A 25019-nucleotide genomic window follows, 5' to 3' on the forward strand; every position below is an offset into this window, starting at 1 on the left:
GCTACAGTCTGATGCAGCATATCCCAGTAGGAATGGCTGAATCCATAGTGGGGCTTGCTGTAATTATTTCTAAGAGGGAAGACGAGGCCCCAAGAGACTGGAGGGGAGCCAAGGAAACTTTGCTTTAATATCCAAGATGTTTTTAAGACATTTAATGAATCAGCAATAGCAATAGGGAGATAAATGGAAGGCCACAGGGGCTCATCAGAAACCAGCAGGACCAGTATAGCCATAGTTTATTGTTTTCTGCCTAATGGCAGTGTCTCCAGGCCCAATGGAGATAAGGGCCCCTGAGTGCCCGGGGCTGTACATGCACATATTAGAGAACAGTCACCGATCTGAAGAGCTTAAGTAAAACCAGGGGCAGAGGCAGGAGCAGGAGCAGGCGAAATGATTTGCCTGTGACGATAAATTCAGTCAGGGTATAGCTGGGAATAGACCCCAAGCCCCTTCACGCTAGTGAAGCCCCTCACTTTTACAATCGTGGCTCTTACTGGAGGTACTCAGTTGGGAACGTTGGACTGGCTGTCTGAACCAGGGATATTAGTCTGAGGCTTTGGCCAGTCTCAACTCCCCTTCCAGGATTTTTTAGGAACATCTACTCCTGCACATGTGCAGGGGATTAGACTAGACCGGGGATGTTCAGCCCCCGATCCAGATCAAGCCCCACAGGACTTGGCCCTGTATGCTAGATCAGGGCCTATTCCCAGTGCATGGGGCTCCAAGGCCTGATCCCAGCGCACAGGAGACAGCTGAGGCCATGCAGGGCCCAATCTTGGCACACAGACTGGCCCCTTGCTACTCACCTGGCTCATGGGGTCAAAAGATGGAGTGCCACCAAAGGAGGCAAGTCTGTGGTCCCTTCCAGCTCTCCTTACATTTGCCCTTCCTACCGAACTGTGCAAGGAAGACCGATAAGAGCACACACAACACTGCGCAGCTCCTCTTGCATTGCCCTTGACTACACTCCCCAGAGCTTGATGCCTGCAAAGGGTGCAGGAGCCCAGGCTCCAGTCCTCAGGAAGGCCTTGCATCAGTGATCCAAATCCCCTATGCAAACCCCCTTCCACAAGGGCAAAGCAGGGGATGCACATCATTTCTAGAAGCAAAGCAGCATCTCAGGCACAAGCTGGCTGCTTCTTTGCACCTGCTGCCCAGAGGCAAGGGGGAGTCTAGAAGCTCTTGTGAGAGCTTTGTGCTCACTTCATGCCATCTCTGCTGTTGCTGCTCCTGCAGCAAAAGGGAGGGTAAAAGAAGAGCCCCAAGACCTAATATCCCTCACTGGCAAAGTTACCAGTGAATAAATATATTGGAATTAACAGCTTGCAGCGCAAGGCAGATGGAAGCAGCAGGCTAGGACTTCAGCCTCAGCTTCAGCTTAACTGCCTTCGTCCATGTTTGCCAGGAGAGCTCACAGGCTACCTTCTAGGATCAGAGAAGAGAGGGGCAAGACTCAGATTTGGCAGCCAACTGCCTTTCTGTCCCACTGGCACTCCTCACTACGGAGTTTATGATCCAACACTGAACCAGGCATGGGGGGGAAAGAAAAAAAAAGAAATGTTGGTTTTTAAGTATCAGCCTCCTGTTTAGTCCAGTGCCAAGGCTCAGAAACTGAAAAATGCTACAGGAGAAATCCTAGCAGTGAATCACTTGTGAGGGATGATTTGTCTAGTCTCGAGAGGGGAGTCGCTTCAGAGCAGTGGCTTAGGCAATTCTGTGCTCATAGGGATGCACTGTCCTTACCACTTGCCTCCTCCATTTCCACCAGCCCTTTGAAGGGGTGGATTTTGGTCACTCTGGCATTCCTAGGACATTCTCCTGCCCTGACTTTATCATCTCAAAAATGCCATTCCCACCCTGGTTGGAGCCAATTAACAAAGTGGGTCCTGAACAAAAAGTATTTACAGGAACGCTTTAGCCTCATGCTTAGAACTGGAAGCCAAGAGCCAAGTGACTAAGCCCAGCTCTGCTCCTTGCTGGATACACAATACGGCAATTCACTCGGATGCTAGCTTTCCAAAAATTGTTCACCAGCAACACATAAGGGACCAGCTACTGTTCTGAGGCTCATCATCTCTGAGCCTGAAAAAAACAGTGGTTCAGGACCCATGCTGCAGTAGATTGGTTCCAATACCTAACCCTATTGGCAGGAATGAAATGCTTGCAGTACAAGCTTCTTGTATTTTGTCAGTTCTCACACCAGGCAGGAAACCTGGGTGTCTAGACACCATTTCCAACTTATTATAGCTCAACTGGTAAAGCATCTCCCTAATTTGCTAGGCATTATTACCTTAATACACATGCCCAGGGATTGACCTGGCAGAGACCCCCAAGAGACTTTATGCAAGTTCACTCCAGCCATTAAATCAATTTACAGCAATGTATGGAACCCTCATGTTGATGTTCTCACTCAGTTTTAAGTCTCCTTTGATTGCAAGTTTGCAAAATTAGGGTGCCCCATTAAAGGAAAAGCCTCAAAAAGCACTGGAGCACCACTTGAGTAGAAAATGTAAATAAAAGCAAAAATTTCAAGAGACAGCTTGCAGGGAATAGAGTTGCCTGGCTGAACCCTGTACAGGGGAAGGATACAGGAACACATGCACAAGTTTTTGCTCATCTTTTATTTTTTATAAATTTTGTACAAAATGGGCGGGTGCGGTTACAACACCCCACCAAAGGATCAAACACTTTGTTTGGTCTTACGACGCAAAATTCCAGAAATAAGAAGCCTCGGCCTCTCACCCGAGACAAAGGCACAATTGCAGAGCTTCAATACACTCACCGAGGAACTGCTGAAGGCAGGTTACACATGCAGTAGTGCAACGCTCCAAACACATCAATACTTTGAACAGCAAGTCTCACTACAAGCATCAACATCCATGTAAACATTTACAGAAACATTTAAAAACCAGTTAGTGTTGGTCCTGTGCAGAAAGGCGACTCTTACATCCACTGGATTGAAGATTAGAATCAATACATCTAAAAGCTTTAAAAAAACAGGAGAAATTACTCCCAACATCATGCATCAGCCTGGACCCTGGGAACATGCACAATTTTATGTGCATGAACAAGTCTCCTTGGGTTTACTCCTACGCAGAAGTCTCAGTGGTTGCCACCGCTCGTTGCATTCACATGAAAATTACACCTCCCAATACTGCTGGAATTTAAAGTATTGCGGGCTCATTGCAAGCTTCCCAAACCTCCTTCACCACCACACATTCAAATACCATCACAAGTCAGATGCTCACAGAGGGACAGGGAGGTATTTTGGGGCAGTTAAATATCCAACACCATGTAGGGAAATAGCAAGGTTTGAGAGACAAGTTCTTTGGTTTCCAACCCCATGCGCAGCAGAAGCCACATGAGATCCCAACCAAATTGCATTATTTGTGCTTCCAGAGGGGGCATTTCTAACTCCAAATCCCTTTGTGCTCCAACTAAAGAGGGCTGTTATTGTGCAATGAACCTGATCTAGTTAAGGCCATGATCTAAAAATCAGGCAAGTGCTTCATTTTTTTTTCGCTGCAAAATGGGCCCTACCATCCCAGCAGAATCTGTGCCACTGCTGGGGCGATGTAGACTCAGTACTCCCCACGCTGTCACTGGCTGTCAAGAGTATGAGAACAGTATACATGAAGCCAGCACATTTCCCATCCCCCCCCCCATCCCATTCCAACTTCTGGGGACATGGGAAACAGGAGAGAGGGTTTTTTGTTTCATTTTTTTGATAGCAAGAGTCATGTATTAAGGGATGCATCTGAAGCAAGATTTATTTTAAAAACTGTCGATCTGGAGATTAAACAGTTGCTTTCCTTTAAAACCAACACTGCCATCTGCACCCACGCGCACTTTTAGATTTATCGAACAGACATCTGGAGTCCTGGAGAAAATGTCTGTGGGGCCAGTTCCAAGAGGGAGCACCCAACAAGTCAAATGTCACCCTTTCAGTCGACTTCCAAGACCTCCGTCTCTGGCAGGCCAAACTTAGCCTTGTACTTGTCAAAGAGCTTACTCAGCGAGCTCACGTACATGCTGTGATAAAGGTCGACTTCCTTCTGGGTGGGATGAGCTGTTTTTGGGACGGTGATCGCCTCCCCAACTGAAAGAGGGTGAAAATACAAGGAAAGTTAGAGTTTAGTCCGCCCCAAAAGAAAAAACAACACAAAACAAGACACAGCAGCAGTTTTATTCTCTGTAAATAAGAACGAAGTCGAGTTTGTGCATACTGTAGCCGAATTATTCTCATTCAATGCTCCAGTTACAACAACGTAGATGCAGCTCACTTCCGAATCATCTACCCCAGCAAGAGGCTCATCCTCCACCGGCTTCAACAGGCACCGGATCAGAAATGAAGTTACCATGGCAAAATAACCATACCACAGAATCCCCTTCTTGCAGCAAAGCATGCAGCATCTACACCATACTTGCACAAAGCTACCCTGTAGCACATGGTGCCTCTGGCACCAAGACAAGAGGTTATAAATTTGCTGCCATTACAGGCCAGTGGTTGCTCCCAACCATGTCCCCAGCAAGGGGCAGGAGTGATGCTGCGTTATACAGGGTGGAGAGTCAGAGCTTGGTGCTTCCTGGGACTTGACATGCCGAACCACGCTGGCAGGTCTGACTGACTAGTACACACTGTTCATGAATGGGCCACACCAAATCAAACAAGCCTTGTGCATGCTAGAGTTGGCTACTGATTCACCAGGTGTTCACACCATGTTCCCAAGAGCCACTGCCATACACTACTAAGTGGGATACTAGATAGGCTCCACGTGGAGAGAGGAAGCGGAGAAGTCTGAGGGCTCTAGACTTAAAGCAGCGCTTGGGGAATTGCATGGTTACCTAGATTCTGTGCATCCTTCAGCAAGAGCTTTATTCCTGGTAGATCCAATTAGGAGCAGAGTTAAAGTGCATTAGTCACCCAGCATCTACCCTAAAGTGACTCCTGGAAAGACGCTGGTTGTTTCTCCCTCCTGAAGGGCTTTGCTACTTTAGGATGAGATTAAGGGGCTTGGGCCCATGTCACATTCATCTAGAAAGCCACCTAGAATAATAGCCTCTAGCTGGACAAATCAGAGTGAACAAGCAAGGGACTCAGTTCATCTTGGAAAGAAGGGTTCTCAGCCCTGCTCCAAACCCCAGTACAGGTAACTGAATTGGCCTCCTCCACCTAGAAATGCAACAGCTCAGCACCGTGAGGGCTAACAGCAGGACTCACCAACTGTAGTGATGGGGTTAGGGTAAGGGATCAAACCCCAGGTGTTGGAAGAGAAGAGGCCACGGCCATGAAAGACGCATGGAGCAAAGCCGATGTACTTCTGAAACTTCTTCTGGACCCATCTGCCCCAGCAGCCCTCCTCAAAGATCACCTGCTTGTATACCTCGTTCTCACCAAATGAGTACACAGGAACTAGATCTGCCCTAGAAGGAGGGAAGGCAAAGGGGTGTTAGAACTGGATAGAGGTCAGGGTCCCAGCTCCATGCAGACATGCAGCCGAGTAAGAAGAAAAAAAGTGGAGAGTGTAGGCAGCGTCTCCAACAGCATTTTGCAGGCTGTATTTACTGGAACTTTTGACCTGAAGCATACCAACAAGCTCCTGCTATGGCTGGCAGCTGCTGTGGTCAGCCAGATCCCACCTGCTACAGTGGGTCCTATGGTGTTGGTCAAGACATCAAACACTTAGGAGATCTGGGTTGGATTCCTGCTCTGCCACAAACTCAGTGTTACCCTAAGTTAGTCCCTTGCCCTTCTGGTTTCCAGTTTAGAAGCACAGGACAAACTGCTCCTACCAGACTTGATAAGGCTGGGGCATTTACCCTCATTTTCTTGTGCAGCTATTGGTCACTTCAGATTGCAATGTCTTTAGAGAAGGGACTGCTTACATTTATGAAGCGTCTGTAGCCCAAGGGGCTCTGATCTCAGCTGGGACCATTTGGCGCTACTATAATATACAGTAAGAGAAACAGTATGCTTTAATGTGTACAAAAAAAAAGAAAAAAGCAGCACACAGGGATGTGAACTCTGTAAATCCCTTGCATAAGGAGGGGGAAGGGAAGCCAGCACTTCAGCTGCTTGCTGGTTCATATATTTCAGGACAGGACAACACTGTGGAACTGGCCCTGGATGAAGAACGAGTCAAAGCTCTGGAAATGCAAAGGCTTCCTCCTTTGGTGCAGGTGGCAGAGCAGCCACAGCCTGTGCCGCAGAAGCTGGGAGGGAAGGGGGCACTAACAGAAGGATTTCTGCTCTGGGATGGGTTGCTTCCACCGCAAATCATGTCACATGCCTCTGCCAAAGCAACAGCAAGGACACTCCCGTGCCTGAAATTTCTCCGATGCAGACAGTGGGAAGGCTCCATTATATCAGCAGGGAGGAGTGAACCGAACGACGGAAAGAACATGGGAAGTGGGTCCTGGATGCAGAAGGCTGACAGAGACACCAACCTGAGCCCACCTCTTACCCATGCCGAAGAGCCAGCTTTACAAATCCTTTCCGATTTTTCAGAGTCACCGAGTTCTTCCCAGGCGTGCAGTTCAGGGACTCTGCTGCTCCCCCCACCACAATGATCACTGCGTTGCCAGTGCCATTCTTGGATAGGATGAAATCTATGGAGTGACGGTTCACAGGGCAAATACCTATGTAATCCAGAATAAGCAGGGGGGAGAAGTCAGGCTATGAGGTACTGAGGACCTACAGGTTTCTAGTGACTAAGGAGTCAATACAAGGATTTACCATTTTAATTCTAGAAAGGCACAAGCAGCTCAGTACTGCCCCCAAATGCTATACAAACCTAAAAACAGCAACCTCAGGGAAAAAAAAAAAAAACACCCAAAAACCAGTCGCTTAAACCCAGCCCTTGCTATATGCATTAGCTGAACCTACCGAGACTTGTGCATGGTATGACATTAGGCCAAGCACCCTCTTAAGATTTCATAGACATTTGGGCTGGAAGGGACCCCGGAGGATCATCGAGTCCAGCTCCCTGCCCCAAGGGCAGGAAGTCAGCAGAGATCATAGGAACCCAGTAAGACAAGCATCCAAATGCGTCTTGAAGGCGTTCAAAGTGGGCGCTTGAACTGCCTCTGGCAGCAATCTATTCCAGAACTTGGGGGGCTCGGACAGTGAAGAAGTTCTTTCTTATGTCCAGCCTGAATCGGTCACAGTGGAGTTTGTGACCGTCCGATCTTGTCGTCCCTTGGGGTGCTCTGGTGAACAGATGTTCCCCTAGATCCTGGTGAACACCCCTGATAAAAAAAAAAAAAAACTTATAGGTGGTCACTAGATCAGCCTAGAAAAGCACAGGCTCAGGGGTGAAGAGTCCCATGGCTCTCAGCCTCTCGTCATAAGGCCTGTCTTCCTGACCTCTGATCATGCGCGTGGCTCTCCTCTGCACCCTCAAACTTTTCAAAAGGGACGTGGAGTTGTGGAGCCCAAAACTGGACACAGTACTCCAGCTGCGGCCTCACCAAACCCAAGTACAGCAGGAAAATGACATCCCGGGATCTGCTTGAGAAGCATCTATGGATGCAAGCCAGCGTTTTGCTTGCTTTACTAGCCACAGCATCACACTGAAGGCTCACGTTCATCTTGTGGTCAACCATGACCCCCAAGTCCTTTTCATCTGTAGTGCCAGCCAGCATAGCACTACCAAGCCTATAAGCATGGCACAGGTTTTTCCTCCCAAGGTGGAGAACCTTGCATTTTTCGGTGTTGAACACTATCAGGCTCTCATCTGCCCATTTCATGAGTCTGTCCAGATCCACCTGGATCACCCTCCTGTCCTTGGATGTGGATGCTTTACCCCAGAGCTTGGTGTTGTTGGTGAACTTGGCCAGTCCACTTCTGACACCAACATCCACATCACTGATGAAGATGTAAACAGTATAGGCCCTAGGACAGAGCCCTGTGGGACCCCACTGGTCACAGCGCACCAAGACGATCGGCTCCTGTCAACCACCACCCTCTGGGTCCTACCGCAGAGCCAGGTCCCCAGCCAGCGGATCATGGTGAGGTCGAGGCTGCAGTTAGCCAGTCTAGCCAAGAGGTGATCATGGGATACCAGATCGAAGGCTTTTTTAAAGTCAAGGTATATGACCATCTCTTCCCCTTTGTCCAGGTGATTGGTCAAGCAAGACCTACCCGCATTTCCTTTTATGACCAGGTGACCCATCTCAACAAACCCATGCTGGGTATCCCTCAGGATACTGCCTTCAGCTAGTCTGTTAAGGATGGCCTCCTTGATAATCTTTTCCAAAACCTTCCTCAGGATAGAGGTCAGGCTGATGGGCCTGTAGTTTGCCAGATCTACTTTCCGCCCTTTCTTGAAGATAGGCACCACATTGGCCCTCCTCCAATCATCGGGCACTTCAGAGCACCAAGAGCTCTCAAAGATCCGTGCCCTTAACAGAAGGAAAACCCCACAGGCCAAAATTTATAATCTAAAAAGGTGCCCAATTCTCGCAAGAGCTCATAGAAAGCATCTTGTGATCCTTCCCAGTGAGCTGGGGAGACCACCTGCTAGGTGAGCAGATTGGGTTTTAGTTATTTAAAAATCAAACCAAAAAAAATCCCCCTGAAAAACAACCCCCTCCCCCTACAGCTGCAGTACTGATTTTTAAAGTCAAAGCCCCTCCACCCCTAAGCCCACAGCTCTTCCTTATTATTACAGGGCACAGTCGCATGACCACCTGAGCTGAATCTAGCCCTCTTCAGTTAGTGGCACAGGGCTGTCCATCTTTAGAGCAAAAGGAGCCAAAAGCCTCTGGACTGCACCAAGCCAAGCTAAGCTGTGCCCCTGGGGTGGAGGCTGGCAAGGGAAGCCAGAAGGAAGGGGAGCCTGAAGACCATCTGCTGTTGCACCCAGAGTTGGGGGGGCCCTGCAGCCTGGAGGCTGCCATTTAATTCCTCAGAGACCACACAGCTTGGGGGCTCCAAATTAGAGAGTCCCACTTTTGAGACTGGAATGAAATGGAGTAAATTAGTGAAAGTCAGCTTGGTTCCACAGGTTAATCCCTCCCTGCCCCATCTACAAAAAACAGAGCTCTTTAAAAAAAAAAAAGAGGAAGAGTGCTCTGTGAACAGCTGTGTGGGCACAAGTGCTCCAAGCACTTGCATCTGTATCCCCACTAGGCAACTAATTAAAGCAAATAAGCCAAGCAAATAGCATAGCAAGGTGAGCAGGCACAGCAAGGGACCAGCCCTCTTGGGTGTTTAATCTAAATGAAACCTCCTTACCACCTCCTGTCAAACAGAGCCGCTTTCTAACTATCCAAGGCTAGCATCTATCGCCCTCCTACTTGACAAAGTATTTAGGCTTTTGGAAGGGAAGACCTGGACTGCTAATAAAAACTTCTGAAAAGAAATGCAAAAAAACTCTAGGACTCTTGGTTCAGAGATTCTCTCTCTGTTAGACCAACTAAGTTGGTTTAATAAAAAGGTATCATCTCCAAACCAAGAGTCCTAGAGTTTTTGCATTTCTTTGCATCTCAGACTAGCACAGCTACCAAATACATCCCTAATAACTTCCTAAAACATCTGTGAAGTGCCCCCTCTGGTAATGACTGTGGGTATCAGGGCAGAGAAGCAAAGTGTATTAGTGACAAGTACTAAAGGGAAGGCTTGCATCCGTTTGCTGGAGAGATCTGGCCTGTTTCATAGACATTAGGGCTGGAAGGGACCGCAGAAGATCGAGTCCAGCCCCCCCGCCCAAAGGGCAGGAAGTCAGATGGGGTCATAGGATCCCAGCAAGATAAGCATCCAACTTGCTCTTGGAGGTGGTTCAAGCACCTACTCTGAACACCTCCGCTGGCAGACTGTTCCAGACCTTGGGGGCTCAGACAGTAAAGAAATTCTTCCTTATGTCCAGCCTGAAACCGTCTCGCAGTAGTTTATGACCGTTTGACCTTGTCATCCCTTGGGGCACTCTGGTGATGAAATGTTCCCCCAGATCCTGGAATAGATTGTCAGGGCCGGCTGACTTGAAGGAACATCTTGAGAAGCTGGATACCTTCACGAGGTCAGCATTTATGGAGGGCAGGGGATCTCCCCCACCCGGACCTCCCTGTCCCGTAGTGGGCATGGGCATCCCATGGAACTGATGAAAGACCAACTGTTCTCTCATTAACACCACTAGGCTACAGATAACTCTGCTTCAAAGCAGATCAGGACAAGCTGCTCTTGGGAAAGGATCGATTCGGCAAGGAAAGGGATCTTGCATCAAGTTTCTAGCAGGCAGAGCCAACACTTCCAGAACTGTTTTCTGACATTATTATGTGCTGAAAGAGACTAGGAGAACTGCTCTGGAGGAGCTAAGCGAAGGGAAGAAGGGAGTTTGTTCTTACCACCAGACATCAAGTAGTCCCTCAAAACTGGTATCCGGAAGTTCCCAGCCAATGTAGCAAGGTATGGTCTAATACCAGGAAACTTCTGGCTGACCCCAGTGGCTTCCGTGCCAAAGTTGCAGAATGCGCCAAAGCTCATGATCCCATGCGGGTGGTAGCCAAATATGTAATTCCGATTGTTCGGCAGGTTGTGGGTCTTCACCAGCTGCAACAAAGAGGAGAGTCTTGGCTTAGAGCATCAGAGAAGATGTGTGCAGCAGCTCTTACGTGATGTCACTAGAGGGTCAAAAGGAAGTCAGCGTGACATCAAGTCCCAAAACCCACGACACAGTCATGACCATTACTGTCCCAGTCACCTCCTGCCAAGGATGTGCACATCATGCACCTTTCAGTTCAGCAAGATTCATGGAAAAGACTATTCAAAAAAAAAAAAAAAAAAAAAAAAAAAAAAAAAAATCAAGAGAATCCTTCTGGCTCCTTACCTTTAAACAAACACATGCTGTGCAAAGGAATATATTCATAGTCATTGAAGCAGGACAGGAGACAAGTCAGTCCAAGGAGGAAATACCTTTTCCCCCTTAGCATGTTGTCTGCCCATTTCAGGTGCACTTTAAAACCTGAAGCAGGAAGGCATGCAGGCTTGTTCACCCAGTTTAAGTCTGCCTGGAAGGGCTTAAATTCATTCACTGAATTGATTCTGCATTACATGGGGACACAGTGCTCCAACATGGGTCCGGCTGGTCCTCAAGACATCCCACACTGTTTCTTCTCAAACCACAGCAGGTTTGCACCTCCTTTCTTCATGTCACTCGGACCTTTGCCCTTTGTAGTTTTACCCTATCACAGGCTTTCAACCATGCCAAAACAGGGCATGGTAGGCCCCTGCAGCCAGTATTCCATTCCTGGAGGGATTGTATGGGAACCCAAGTGACAAGACTTTGATTCATGGCTGAAAGTATTTAGTGTTTTTTTTGACCACTTGGAAAAAAAAAAAAAAAAAATGGGTAGAAGCAAGCCTGGCACAGAACCAATCCCTCCTGGACAAGCCGACATGTCATGGATGCATCTCAGTTCCCACCCGTGGGCACAGTGCAGAGGAACATGTCTTGGCTGAGTCTGTGCCAGCTGCCTGGTATGGCAGACTGGGTCCCCTTACAGAGCAGAAAGAGCCATGAAAGGTGGTTCGACTGGGAAAGGCAACCCAATACTTGGGCTGCAGCTTGGTTTACCTGTAATCAGTGTGGGAAGAACTGCCTGGCATCGCTTCCCTCAGTCCTCTGGTCTACCATGAAAGCCCGGACAGCATGCACAAGCTGCCAGCTAGCCTTTCACAAAGCAGAGGGGAATGCAGAGTTCAATTCCTCGGTGGTTGTAAGAGCAGAGACGTGCTTGGTTTCCCTGCATTCAGAGGCAGGCTTTAGGGGCTGTCAGGTTCAGAAAAAGCAGAGGCTTTATCTGCTCTGTAACAGATGCTCCAATGTACCTCAGGCAGCTGGACTAGTTTCTGCCCAAAACTCATGCATTTAAACTGTGGTACCCCCAGTGTGACCCAGGACCATCCCCAGAGAACCTGCAGGCCCCCCCATCTAGAGGCAGAACCTGGCCCTTTAGACACATGCCTAATAGTGCATATTTGTGCTAGAAAGCGTAGAGCAGCTTTCCCCAAAAGGTAGGTCAGTAGCACTGTGCTGTTGCAAGCTTAAGCCAAAAGCTTTCTTGGCAAGAGAAGGTAACATGTGACAACATCACTGCACATGGCTGAAATGGGCTTCCAGTGTCCCCAATGCATTGCAGTTAATCAAATAACTATGTTTGAAGGACTGATGGGATAGCACTTGCTAATGTGTTTCCTACAGCTCATTAGTGTTTCTTCCTGAAAAGCACGTGCAGTAGTATAGCACGTCAGTCAACAGATCACCCCCTACCCTGTGGACCAGCAGCCAATCCTTATAACTTTTTGTACAGGAGTTGACTGCCAGTCCATAGTATACCAATCACTTCTGGTCTGTGATCTAAAAAGTTTAGGAACCACTGTGCTAGGGGATGTACAAACAGATCAAATCAAGACAGCTTTATTATGATACCTCCTACCCCTGAGAAGTCAGGAATGGTGTGCTTTTCAGATTAAAAACACTGTGCTCCAGGTAAAGGGCTGTGACCTTTTCCCCTGCCTTCATCTTAATTGCTAGACAAGCCTAATACATCTCAAGCAATTAGAGCTGCACGGCATGTTCCTGGTTGTGGACGGAGAAAGTGGCACATTCATGTGGCTACAGCTTTGCCAGGTAAGAACAGGCAGAGTTCTCAGTGCCAGGAATGCAGACTGCTTCACAGGCAGAGATAGAGAGGGAGGAGACCGGCTTAAAAAAAAGGACTTTTCTTCCCTTCAAAATAATCAGATTCATCTTGCACACACAGCACTAGATGTCAGTCTGAACGTCATGCTGAGCTTGCCAATTTAGGGCATGTCGGAGCCATCTCTGGGCCTCGCTGCACCCACAAGCAGCCAGTTGAAAACTAGTCTCATCCTCTCCTCCTGCTCCACACCAAACCACAAGGCCTAAGACAGTGTGGCTGCCTTAGAGCAGCTCCAGGTGTGTGCTCAGCATCACCCCCAAAAACAGCTTTCCCCAAGCAGTGCAGAAGATGTACAGGCTTGACTGAACAGGGGAGGGGAAGACAGCTGATTTGTCCCAGCAGATTACCTTGGTCAGCTCAAATCCTGTGCACCTGGGTTTACTACAGAAAGGAGTTCACACCCTTTACTGTGAAGGGACATTCTTGATTGGACTCTTCAATCTGTCACCGCTTTCAAAGTCTTTAGACTAATGCCACAACCCTGCTTGCCTTCTGGGGATAGAAGCAGCAAGCACCACCAAGAATCACCCTATTCCCTTGTGCAGGCACAGACCCAGCTAAGAAAACCCAAGGCTGAGTGCAGCTCCAGGCTGGACCAAGCTAGTCCCTCTGGTGCAGCACGGCAAGTAACAGCTCTCCTGCATGCTGTCCATGGCTGGGCTACTGGCAGTGGCTCCAGCCTGGCAGAGGGCTAAATAGGATGGGCACACAGACAGCATTGGCTTTACAAGACGGACACTCTTCCATTCTTTCCTCCACAGCTTAACACAGGCTTTGGGGCCAAAGTAGGGCGGACTTATGAGTCGCAGTTGCCATGCCTGGAAGGTGTGCTCAGTGCCTGTCCGAGCAGCCCAGGCTTCCAGGGACCAAGTGTCAAACAGATGGAGGGAAAACATAAGCAGCCCCAAGTGGGCTAACTGGGAGATGGAGAGTGAAGGAATACAGCACAGCCAAGGCAACAGGGCCGGGGGGCAGAATGCAGCAAGAGATGCTGCTGCCCAACAGGAAGAAGTGAACAGGAACAATCAAGAAAAGCCAGACTGAAGAGCAAACATGCATGTATAAGAAAGGGCACCAAGGACAAAAGGCAGGAGTGCCGGGAGTGTGCAGGAAAGGCTGGGGTTAGGGGTTTGTTTGTTTTGCCTTTTCCCCAGCAGAGTAAGACCTGGCCAGAGGCTGCTGCCACCTGGACCCACAGGCTGCAAAGTCTCTGCAGAGAGCCCTCCACTGCTCCACACAACATAGCCCTACCTTCCTGAAAAACAGTCTACAGGGTTGTATTCATTTTTGCTTCAACCCTAAACCAAACAATGCAACCTCAAGCCCCTGGCATTTTAGTATAGTTTCTAGGTTATTTTTAACTGGAGAAAAAACATGCATTTTACACATGGTGATGCACCTTGCACACCTAGAGCTCTGGGAGCAGCGTAGATGGCCTCTGGCTGGTTGCAAGCCTCAGATCTGAACCACCCAAGTTTATCTGTATCGTTTCAGCAGAAAGAGCTGCCTGTGGAACTGAACGTTATTGGAAGCAGGTATTATGGCAAGACCCATGGGCCCTTGCTAACCTACCGATACACAAAAGCAGCTGAAAAAAGAGAAAAAAAGCTTTTCCTGAATGCCAGTGAGGTCAGCCAGAGCCAACCTGTTCAGCAGCAAGTAGGAAAGAGCTCCTTACAAGGCTCGGCCCCTGGCAGGGATACGTACTCTGGCTGTAACCACTGCAACTCCGCTAAAGTGTTGGCAAGTGTTTATAGAGTGCCAAGATAAAGTTTAGGTCCCAGGACATCTCTTGACCAGTTCTAGCAGAACTTGAGGGAATTAGCACTTACCACACCCACGCATCTAGGCATGGCTTATCACCAGCATGCTTGCTTAGCAAGAGAAGCAGTGCAAGCACGCACATGCACAGATCCTGGCTCATTGGGAGTTTCCCCAACTGTAATTAAGACCTTTACAATTTGATACTTACCATCATCATAAAGAGATAAGTACGGATCAGTAGGGCATACCCATACCTGGACTCTGGAGATGGACTACATCCTGCACTTGAGCCATTACTAGCCAGCTGGATGTTTGCCGCTGCACTCCACCCAAAGGGCTGCATCAAAAGATCAGGCCTCGCTACTCCTACAGGGCTGTTGTGCACCGACCTGTAGATCTCTGCAATCCTCCTTCAAAGCCCAGTTACCCATATTACTGTGGGTACTTAAAGAGCTCCAAGCCCTTGGCAATGATAGTCATGAAGTCACAGGAGACTGGTCAGGTACCAGAGGACTAGAAGAGGGGCCAGTGTAGAGAAAAAGAGGAGGACCCAGGGAACTACAGACTGGTTAGCTTCACCGCAATACCCAGGAAGTTAGTGGAGCATCTCTTAAGGAAGGTAGTGTGCAAGCATCTAGAGGAAAGACTGGTCACAAGCAGCCAGCATGGATTTGTCAAACCCCTACTCACCAAACCCGGAGCAGGAAGCACAAGCCTAGGAAGCTACTGGCTTGATGAAATTCTTCTCTCACTCCACCCGGTGAGATGATCAGCTCTCTTGCTTGCTACCCCCACTAACTGCACTGCTGGCTATGCTTTCAGCAGGGCTTTTCTGTCCCCTGCATGGGCTCTAAACAAGGGGAATGACGCTCAGGAAGCACACTCCAGCTCTGAGCACGCAATGCAAGATTAGTGCCCCAGGCTTAGTTTGTCAACATTGTATTTTCTGTAACCTAGTTGCATTCCTCTGCTCACCCTCATCTCTCTTATGTTAGTCCCCTCACTCGAGCGCTCAGTATTTTCCTACTGGCTTTGTTCTCTTTTTGGTTCAAAACTTTTAATATAAAAGATTAGCAACTACATTGTCCAGGTAACCAAGCTGCTAGTGTCTGCTCCCAGACCGGGACCTTAACAGGTCTAAGTTGTGGCAGACCCAAGCCACCTGGCTTTCTACTGCTTCAGGGAACACAGCAGCTTCGTCTCATTTCTCAAAGAATCAAGAAGCTCAGGCAAGTTGTGTGCTTAAGTTGTCAGAGGAAAGACACTAAGCAGAGGCCAGGGCTGAAAGCTGAAGCAATTTGTTGCATGTCCCAGAGGTGGTGACAGGCCCATTTTACTCGCTTCTCAGCTGAGATCACTAGATCAGTCTGGGCCAGTACCCATTTGTTTAAATGCCCCATCTTGTAACACATGCTAGTTTGCTTGCTGTTTCAATTGCACTCATAGAGCTGCCTGGGAGTTTTTCCAAGCTGCAGATTTGCTCAAAACCTAAGAAGTTCATGAAAACACATTAGTTACATTAACGCCCAACTAGGAACACTAGCATTGCTGATGAAGCCCGAGTTTCCAGGGTGTGGAGGGGGCAGCTATGCCACATAGGCTGGGGAACCTACAGGCCCCATCACAGCCGAACAGCTTGACTCCAGACTGGTGGAGATCCCAGGAGCTTTCCAAGCCACAGGTTAACTAAGAGCCCAAAGTCTTGCGATATAGCCGCTTTAACATTTCCCCTGCCCCCCTTAAAAAAAAATTGCTTAGGTCACTTCTAAGATGAACTCAGATCCCTCCCCCTGTGGAAAGCTTCTCCTCTTCAATCCAAAATGAAGAGGCAATTTTGCAATCTCCTGTGGACAGGGATTGCAATTTCCGCCTCCCTTGCTGCAACTGCACCCTCCCTAGAGCATATATGGACTTAACCAGGTGTTGCATCAATGCATTGGTGTCTTGCACTGCTAGAGAAGTTCAGTGTTCAAACCAGCTGCTGGACTCTGTCTAGGACACACTAGCAGATACAGAAGGGAAATTAAGCTATTTTGCTTCTGTTGTAAATCACGAAGCCCAGCTTAGTTGCTCAACACCTATGAGAAAGAGCCAGGCAGGCAGGGCAGAGTCCTGCCATAAGAGTGTAAATTTTCCCCAACTGCAGCAAGGGGTTGTGTGGTTTCAAGAGTCCAGCCCACCTCCCTGTTTTGCACTTTACAAGTTCCAAGAGCCAGACAGACCAATATCAGTTTATGTAATTATACAAAGCCTGGAAAGACAGAAGCATGAAACACCCATATGCTCCTCAGTTCTTTTGACACACCAGAAGTCATTTATAGTCAGGTTAGAGCAAAGAATTTAAAAGCCAGCACCCCCCTGGCATCAAAGTTGTAGCACTTGTCCCTCCGTGCAATGAGAGGTACCACTTGTGCTTCCTCCAGTGCACATGCCAGGCCCATCTCCAACACCTTCCAGCAGAAGCCGACCATCCATGAGCACAGGAGCAGCTTTGAATACAGGACCTGCCAGGGACTGGTCTTTGCTAAGGGCGTGCACAGCTTCCAGCCTCTGCTGGTACCCTCTACCCACCTTGCCCTTCCTTCAACATACATACTGAGTACAGTCTGGGGGTAAAGTTAGGACAGGATTGAGCTGGGTCAGGGCAAAGACCTAGGAGTAGTTTGTTTGAAACAAACCACATTACCCCCTCATGCCAGTGCCCAGAATGGCAAGCAAGCCTGTGCTCTTTTCCTAGGAGAAGTAGTCATGGCATATGCATTCAGCTATGTTTGCTAATAGGCAAGCCTCATTTTCTCCTCCCTTTGGCCTGTGCAAGGCCTCCATATACACACCCCACCTCCACACCTGGCTATGTAGGTCCTATGAGCCTGAAAGATGTGCTTAGACATGCTATGCACCTTTATGGGACAAAGAATGCAATTTCTAGTTACCTGGCTACAGTAAGGGGAAGGGAGGGTGGGGGGTCTGATCCATGAGAAGGGTTCACCATCTCAGTTTGCTTAGAACAGCTTATGCTCCACAGTACAGCACCAAGTTGCAGGCTCCATGTCAATACTCCTGTGTGTCTGGAAAAAAAATCCCAAGGCTGTAGGTTTGACAGCCTGCCTGAACCAACTCTGCCCTCCCCTTCAGCCATGCTGTTGTACAAGAGGCAGGAGCATGGGGCTGCAGAGGGGAGTTCAGCCAAGACCAGCATTCATGCAGACAGGCAGCAAGAAGCAGCCAGCATCTTCCCACCCCCCCCCCAGCTTCCCAACTGCATCATAATTTTGGTACTGGCTCCGAATCGGCAGCTGAGCATGTGTCTGGCTGGTTGTGGGCGATAAGCACTTATTTGCATTCTCCCTTTGTACACAGGAGCCAGAGATAAGTGGTAGGACACATCCTCCCTCTTGAGATGCTTTTGTTGAAGAGCATCCACACAAAGCAGTGGACCAATCAATGCCTTCAGGTCACTGGGGAGTCATCTCAAGAAGCATATGACAGTCCTATTGATAGGGGTGTAACAGGTTTGCAAGGCAACAGAATTCCAGAGAAACGTGATAGATAAGTAAAGCAGACTGGCTTTAACAAAAAGGAGATCAACAGAAGGGAAATAGTAGTAGTCCTGTCCAAACTCTGCTTCCTAGAGAGTGTCTAAGAGAGTCACAAAGTCAAAACACTTAAAAGAGCAATGAGATTAAGAGGCGACTGAAGAGAAAAGTAGTTTACCCGTATTGGAAAATAATCTCTGAAGTACCGCCACATGGCCCAGTTTCTGACCCACGGGGATCTTCTTCCACCTTAAAATAAGAAAATGTATTGTGAAAAGAAAAAAAAAAAAAAGTTCAGAAGGAAGGATCTGTCAATGCCAACACCAACCAGAAACCTCAGAACATCCCATGTTACAACTGTGAGAAGCACCAAGTGTGCAGCACCTGCATCACCCCCCAACTTCAGACAGGAGCAGCTCGTCTATAGCAGAGTTGCAACTACTGCAGAAATGCCAGACAAGAGAACCCAGGAGTCAAGTTTTAGAGCTGTATTGACACAAGGACTTTAAAAGAGAAGAGGTGGTCAAACCATTTTCTTTCAAGTCAGGACTGCCAGAATGAGGACTCAATCTTGTCAAAAAGTTTTGGTTTTTTTTTCTCCTCAGACCCAAAAAAAATCAGGGCAATGGGTTGCCGAGATTCCGATGTGCCCAGCATCTAATCTCCTGCTAAAAAAAAAAATCTTACTTTTGACCAAGAGGATTATTTGCAATCACTACCTAGACAAGAATTTCATACAAATTTTTTATACCTCAAGGCATAAGCCAGCCACACTTATTCAGAACCAAGCCTGCCTATGAAAGTTAGGGGAAACTTGTTTGGCATTCTTCCAGATATGGTAGTTTGGATGTACAGTAGGGCTGTACAAAGTTTTGCCAGCAGTTTTGTTTCAAGCTTGAAACAGCAAAAAAAAAAAAAAAAAAAAAAAGCCAAAACAAAACAAGAGCTTCAAAAAAAAAAAAAAAACAAAAAAAAAAACACAGCCTTGAAATGAAACAAGGCAAGTCAAAATGTTTCGAAATTTTCAAAAACGTATAGAGTTTCAAAGCTCAAGCTGGGCTTGCCTGCAGGGAAACAAACCAAAAGTAAGGAGGGGGAGGGGGAGGGGGAAGGAGCCCTCTCATTATTGACCATGTAGCTGGTCAGTGACTGGCACCCTTTCCTGGGGTCCCTTCCAAGCCCACTGCTCTGCAGGAGGGATGGAAAAACTGCATTAAAAAAGGGCAGCATTGTTGAAACTGCCCTGCTTTCTGCCTTGGGGTCAGCTGAGTGAGAGCACACCTTAACAGTGTCACCCACCCATATCACAAGTTTTGCCTGTCAGCAGCTAGGGGTGCATGGCCCCAGAACTCAGACTCTCCCTGCACCCATCTCCTTGACAGCTTGCAAGCTTCATGGCCACAGCAGGGCCTGACAGGCCTGCTGTTTTCACCCCCTCTGCCCCAAGACAGTCCCACAAGCATCCATGACATGAGTTTTGCCTGTCAGCAGCTAGAGATGCAGGCCTCAGAACCCCTGCACCGATTTCCTTGAAAGCTGGCAGGCTTCATGGCTTCACCAGGGGCTAGCAGGCCTGCTGCACCTTAACAATGTCACCCATACCATGAGTTTTGCTAGTCTGCAGCCTGGAGGTGCAGTTTCCCCCCAAACCCCTGCACTTATCTCCTTGAAACTTGGCAGGCTTCATGCCCTCAGAAGGGACTACCATCCCTGCAAGTTTAATCCAAATCAGGCCAGAAGTGAAAAAGTTATAGGCTGTTTTGAGCTTCCCCATTGTAGCCTATGGGCAAGATGTCAAAACAGCAAAACTGTTTCGATAAATACGAAACACAACAGCAGTTTCAAATCAAAATAGTGCCATTTCGCACAGCCTTTATGCACAGCCCCCAACACAGGAGCAAGCAGGAGTGTTCAATGTTTTGTAATACTTACCCTTCATTGGAGTATCCCAGTCAAACACCAGCCATGCCAAGTACAGTGCTGCAATTGCCCAACAGTCTGTGCAGAGGATGTACACGAGTAAGACAGAACAAGCAACACCTGGGAGTTGCCAAAAATGGAGAGGAGAGCAAAATGTCAAGTCACTGTGGAGAGGCTGCACATTACTACAAACATGCCTTGCCTGATGCTTTCCATACTTAACGACCTCACATTTGAGACTAAGCCTTAAGGATTAATGACTGAACTCTCCCTCCTCCAGATCAACAGGTTCTCCAGCTATCACAGCTGGGTCACTGGATCTCATGAGAGCGCTTTACCCACAGCAGGATATCCTTCCCTGTCATATGAAAGCCTCTCAGGGTACAGGATGTTTCCCCAAGACATGCTTTTTCTTTGCAACTGGGTCAGTTCCAAGCCCTTCAAACTCATGGCAGAAGTCATGTTAAATCTAGCATCGGTGAGAAAGGAAAGGAAAGGATGGTTCACTTGATGTCCCAGAGTCTGGGATGAGCCAGCAGTAGTTCAGACAAGCCTGTTAGTTTTTGCCTTACCCAATTGCATCTCTAGTAGTGCAACCAACTGGCCCGCTGGTTCGAGTGTGGTTTGAGCTGCTATGAAACAGAAAAGATGAGCCATCTTTGGTGCTTTAAACAAGGATTTTTGTGCCTGTTAGTAAAAAGAGTCCTGTGTCCTACTCAAAACTTTCTGTTATCAATCAGCTCAAAGGATGAGGGAAAAACCAACTGCAGCCCACCAGCCAGTTGCATTAAAGCATCATGTGCAAGATAGCCTGCAACAACTGCAGCTAGTTCTCTCAGTTGAGCACCAGCCATGCCAAATAGTGCTGCAGGAAAAAAAAAAAAAAAAAAAAAAAAAAACACAAAAAAAAAAAAAAAAAACCAAACACCCAGTAGACAGGAATCCAAGTTCATGTTGCTAGCACCATGTAAAAGACAGGGCTGGAGGAAAAAAAAAAGCACTGGAGAATATGCTGTGGGCAGCAGCCCTGCAGCTATAAAGGAAACCAGGTGAATTTCCCCCCACCTTGGTAGCATGGTCTTAGTGGCCAACAGTAAACTTTTCCAGACACTTTGAACAGTAATGGCAATGGAAAGCTCACTAGTTGATCCAGGTCAGCCATTCAAAGAAGTGATCCTCCAAACACTGCAAGCCACTTCTCACCATGCTTATGTGCAACACACACGCAGCACATATGATGGGTTAGCCAAGCCATTCAACTTACTATTCCCAAGGAATGGGAAACCTAGGGTTAAACCCAACTGTTAGAACAAGCTCTCTCCCCCATTGATTGTAGACTAAGAGCATTACTTACCCAGGACAAGGAAAGACACAACCCACTGCAGCACAGATATAATCTGGAGCTGTTTCTCAAACTTGGACTTTGAGAACCAGAATACATCCTGAAGGGCAGAGAGGAAGTTTGACCCAGTACCTATGGGAAGAAAAAAAAAAAGCTTTACTTTGTAGGCATTTAGAACAAAGCCTTATTTCAAAAAGAATTAAAGGACAAAACATTCAGTTCTGTGCTTTCTGCTGGGGGGGAGGGCAGCACGGCATGCTTCCAGGTTGAGATCAAAGGATTACCAGTGTCAAAACTTGGATGAGGCAGCCAAGAGAACTGCAGATCAAAGCAATACATTAGAGGGAGTTTTTAAACCCACTGCTTCTCCAAAGCATAGACAAAATTTAAAGACAGACTAATCTAGAAAGGAGGTGTTACTACTGTATGGATGCCCAGTTCTTATAGGAATGGCCACTTGTCCAGATTGCTGGACAGAAGTTAGCTCAGGGTTATCGATCTATGCTGGAGTGAGAATGGAGGCACAAATCACATGGGACATGCAATCCAAGCTGGGTTGGTTCGTTTAAAAACCAAATAAAAACAAACACAAAATAAAAACAAAACCCAAAGACTTCAAATACCCATGCCGCTTCCATTCAAAAAGACTACACACCACATAGTGAGGCAGTCACATAATAGAAGAATTAAGTTCTCCTGTCTGATCCTGTGCATCTTAGTTCAGAACGCATGCACTACGGGAACTGTGCTTACAAAAGTAACCACATCCATTTTTTCTGCACTTGGTTTTGTCATTCGATTTCTTGTTTGACAAGTGCATGTTACAGCAGATCACCGCCATTTAGATGGGGAAAAGCTTACAGAACTCAGCAAGTTACTCCATATCATTTGCCCTTGAAACATTTGCATCTTGGTTGAGCCAATGAAGGAAGCAGCTCAAGAGTCCTATGTTTAAAAGGAAAAAAAAAAAAAAAAAAAAAACAAACAAAAAAACAACCTTGCTTGTAAACAATTTGACTGCCAATTAACTATTCACAACCTGCCAACAAGCTTTTGTGTTTATAATGTGGTATTTGGGAAGGCTCCAAAGTCTTACTGCTTGCAGCAAATACCAATATCAAAATGGGTTTCTAGTTGGTGCTTTCAACTATGACAAGCAACTGAAGTTTAAAGAAGAAAAAAAAAAATTCTGTACCGTGACAGCCTGCATGTGTTAACTGGACATGCAGCTGCACTTTAAGCCACATGGCTCATTCTAGACCCATTTAACAAGCTAAGGCCAACTGTTAGCAGCATGCCAAAAACCCCGCTGTGAGGACCCAGCATCTTCCATTATCCCAGTTCAGAACACGACTACATTGGAGCATCACTTGTGTTTACCAAGAGCTTGAGATTGAGTTTACTGTGCAACTGTTTCGGCTCCAGTATATTAGTGACTACAGCCTACCATCACATGATGTTAAGTCTCTGGTTAAAATGAAGCCTCATTGTATAGGACTGCAAATTGCCCAGGAGATTTTAGAAAGGATGATAGTTTGTACTGGAGCTATTCCAGACCATGGAAGTTCATAGCTAGATCAGCAGCTTTCCTCCTACTGCCATCCATCAGCCTGAAAGTGGCTTGAGACTGTTGCAAGGCTGACCAGCTTTTTGACACAGAAATTAAGTGAATTTTAGTTCCCTTTTAGAGGATACAGACTGCAAAGGCATAGTTATGAGAGCACGAATTGGTCCCTCTTGGCTAGGGACAGAAGTTACACGTAAACCAGTTTAAGTGATCAGAAACTGGTTTAAAACCTGTAACAGAACAGAAATTTAGTGCACATCAGCCAGTTTTGCTCATCCTGGTTTAAGATGAGCCTGATACTACATGTCAACCAGGTTTCACTGATTTAGGTCAAACCAGCTTAGCGAACTTCTGTCCTAAAGTTGAAGTTAAATCAGAATTCCCCAGCAACCCTGGGCTGGGCTGGGCAGTGCCATCTGTGCTCCAGAGATCAGGGCTGGCTCTGCCCCTCTGCTCTCTAGCTGACAAAGGGTGTGGGGGAAGCCCCTGCCAGACTCCCCCCCTCCCCCAGAAACAGAGCGGGTGGGAGCATGGAGCAGGAAGGGGTAACAGCTTGAGATGGACTGCCCCCCTATCTGGGGTCTGGGAGGGGCTTTAAGTTGCTGTTCAATCCAGGAACCTTCTTACTGATATACGAGCCTATTTACCTACAGAGGTAGAAATAAAAAACACACCTCTGGCTATTTGTGATGTGCTACCAGCCACAACATTTAGTGGATGGTTATTCTCTCACTTACTATGAGACGCCGATCTTACTTACACGGCTGGAAACCATACCCTACAACAGGGGTTGGCAACCTACAGCCCATCAAGGATTTGGATCTGGTCTGCAACATCTGGGAGATTTCAGCTTCCCATAGCAGCTGGATCAGTGGAGTATTCTTATGCCATGCTCTGCCTCTGCCTTCCTGAGTTGCTTCTCCAACATAAATCACAATTTGTCCCCCCCCCCCCCCCCCCCCATGCGGGGTCATTAGCTACATGGGCCTGTGGCTCTTCATGGCAGGAGTAAGCAGAAAGACTGCAGGGTGCATGCATACACACGCAAGAGAAGGCAGTTGGCTGCTCACCATGGAGGCCAGGTCACCAGCGCTGTTTGTAGGAGGTTGCCCACCCCTGCCCTAAGAGAAAGTTAACCCCAGGCTGTTTAGCAATGTGCAGGGAACGCCATTAAACCTGACCAGCAAGGTCCAGCCACCCTACCATCACATAAGGGAAACACCCCTAACAATAAGCCACCAAGGGCTCAGTAAACACATCCAAGATAAGAACCAAGGAGTTAAGGGCGACTTCCACTGAAGGAAAGATCAAAAAGGGAAATTCAATTGCTGCTTAGCCACTAAAAGCTAACTGAACTGAGCATAAAAAGGAATTCATTTTACTGCCAGAGGTCTGAACACAGAAGAAAAAAAATTAAACCAAGGACTAGGTACATCTAGGACAGCAGATAATAAATAGCTTGATTTAGAGAGAAGGGCCCTTTCTCCAGCAGTCATCAGAAGGGAGAGGCATCAGTAAGTTGGTCACCAGTTAGGGCCAGCTTCATTTTTAAAAACCAGGCTGAAGAGGGAGAACAGCAACACAGTAGAGGTGCTCCCCTCAAAAAGATTGGCCCCCCAAATGCCCTTAAACTACTCCCTAGAGCCAACTACCACGGCTGTTTTATAGGAAGCCAAAACAGCGTTAAACATGCCTTGATAGAAGACTGGCAAGATACCCCAACCGCTCCTATGCAATGGAGGTGGAAAACCCCTCTTCTGAAACACAGAAGGGGTCAGTACAGCTCCTGCAATGTAGTCTTTCCCCACTCCTCTTCCCCTCCAAAGATTGGTCAACTTGATGCAAAAGTTTACTATGGGGCAATTTTGGGTCTGAAAACTAACTCAAGTGACCTTGCTCTAGTGCGAAACAGGTTTGTGTTTTGCAAAGCTAGCAGCTTCAGCATATGAAACTGCAAAATCCTGTACAACTGTTTGTTACCTTGCTGTTGTAGCTTACCCCTTCCTTCAGGCACCCAGTTATACCTATCTGGTCCCAAAAAAAGCCCATGATGGGGAGTTTTTACACACAAATCATTGATCCAGATTTCTGTGGATCAGAGCCGGATGAGCAATCCTGAATCATGGAGAGGAGTGGTACTGAATTTCTGGCAATCAGTGTGCTAGAAAAAAAAAATCTTTGTAAGAAG

General features: G+C 47.5%; 1 protein-coding gene across 1 annotated transcript in view; it reads right to left on the minus strand.

Moving 5' to 3' along the window:
• Positions 1–2609: 2609 nt before the first annotated feature.
• DGAT2 (diacylglycerol O-acyltransferase 2) overlaps positions 2610–25019 on the minus strand; it is a 30876-nt gene continuing 8466 nt past the window's right edge. The window contains exons 2-8 of the mRNA XM_090030754.1: positions 21277–21396; positions 19935–20042; positions 18181–18251; positions 10345–10549; positions 6465–6639; positions 5222–5424; positions 2610–4099 (exon numbers count right to left, since the gene is read on the minus strand). Coding sequence (XP_089886880.1) covers positions 3945–4099; positions 5222–5424; positions 6465–6639; positions 10345–10549; positions 18181–18251; positions 19935–20042; positions 21277–21396 — 1037 coding nt within the window. The 3' untranslated portion in view covers positions 2610–3944. The remainder of the gene's footprint in view (positions 4100–5221; positions 5425–6464; positions 6640–10344; positions 10550–18180; positions 18252–19934; positions 20043–21276; positions 21397–25019) is intronic.

The sequence above is a fragment of the Crocodylus siamensis genome, chromosome 1, assembly GCF_052110815.1.
Source record: "Crocodylus siamensis isolate JL-2025a chromosome 1, ASM5211081v1, whole genome shotgun sequence".
Taxonomy (NCBI): domain Eukaryota; kingdom Metazoa; phylum Chordata; order Crocodylia; family Crocodylidae; genus Crocodylus; species Crocodylus siamensis.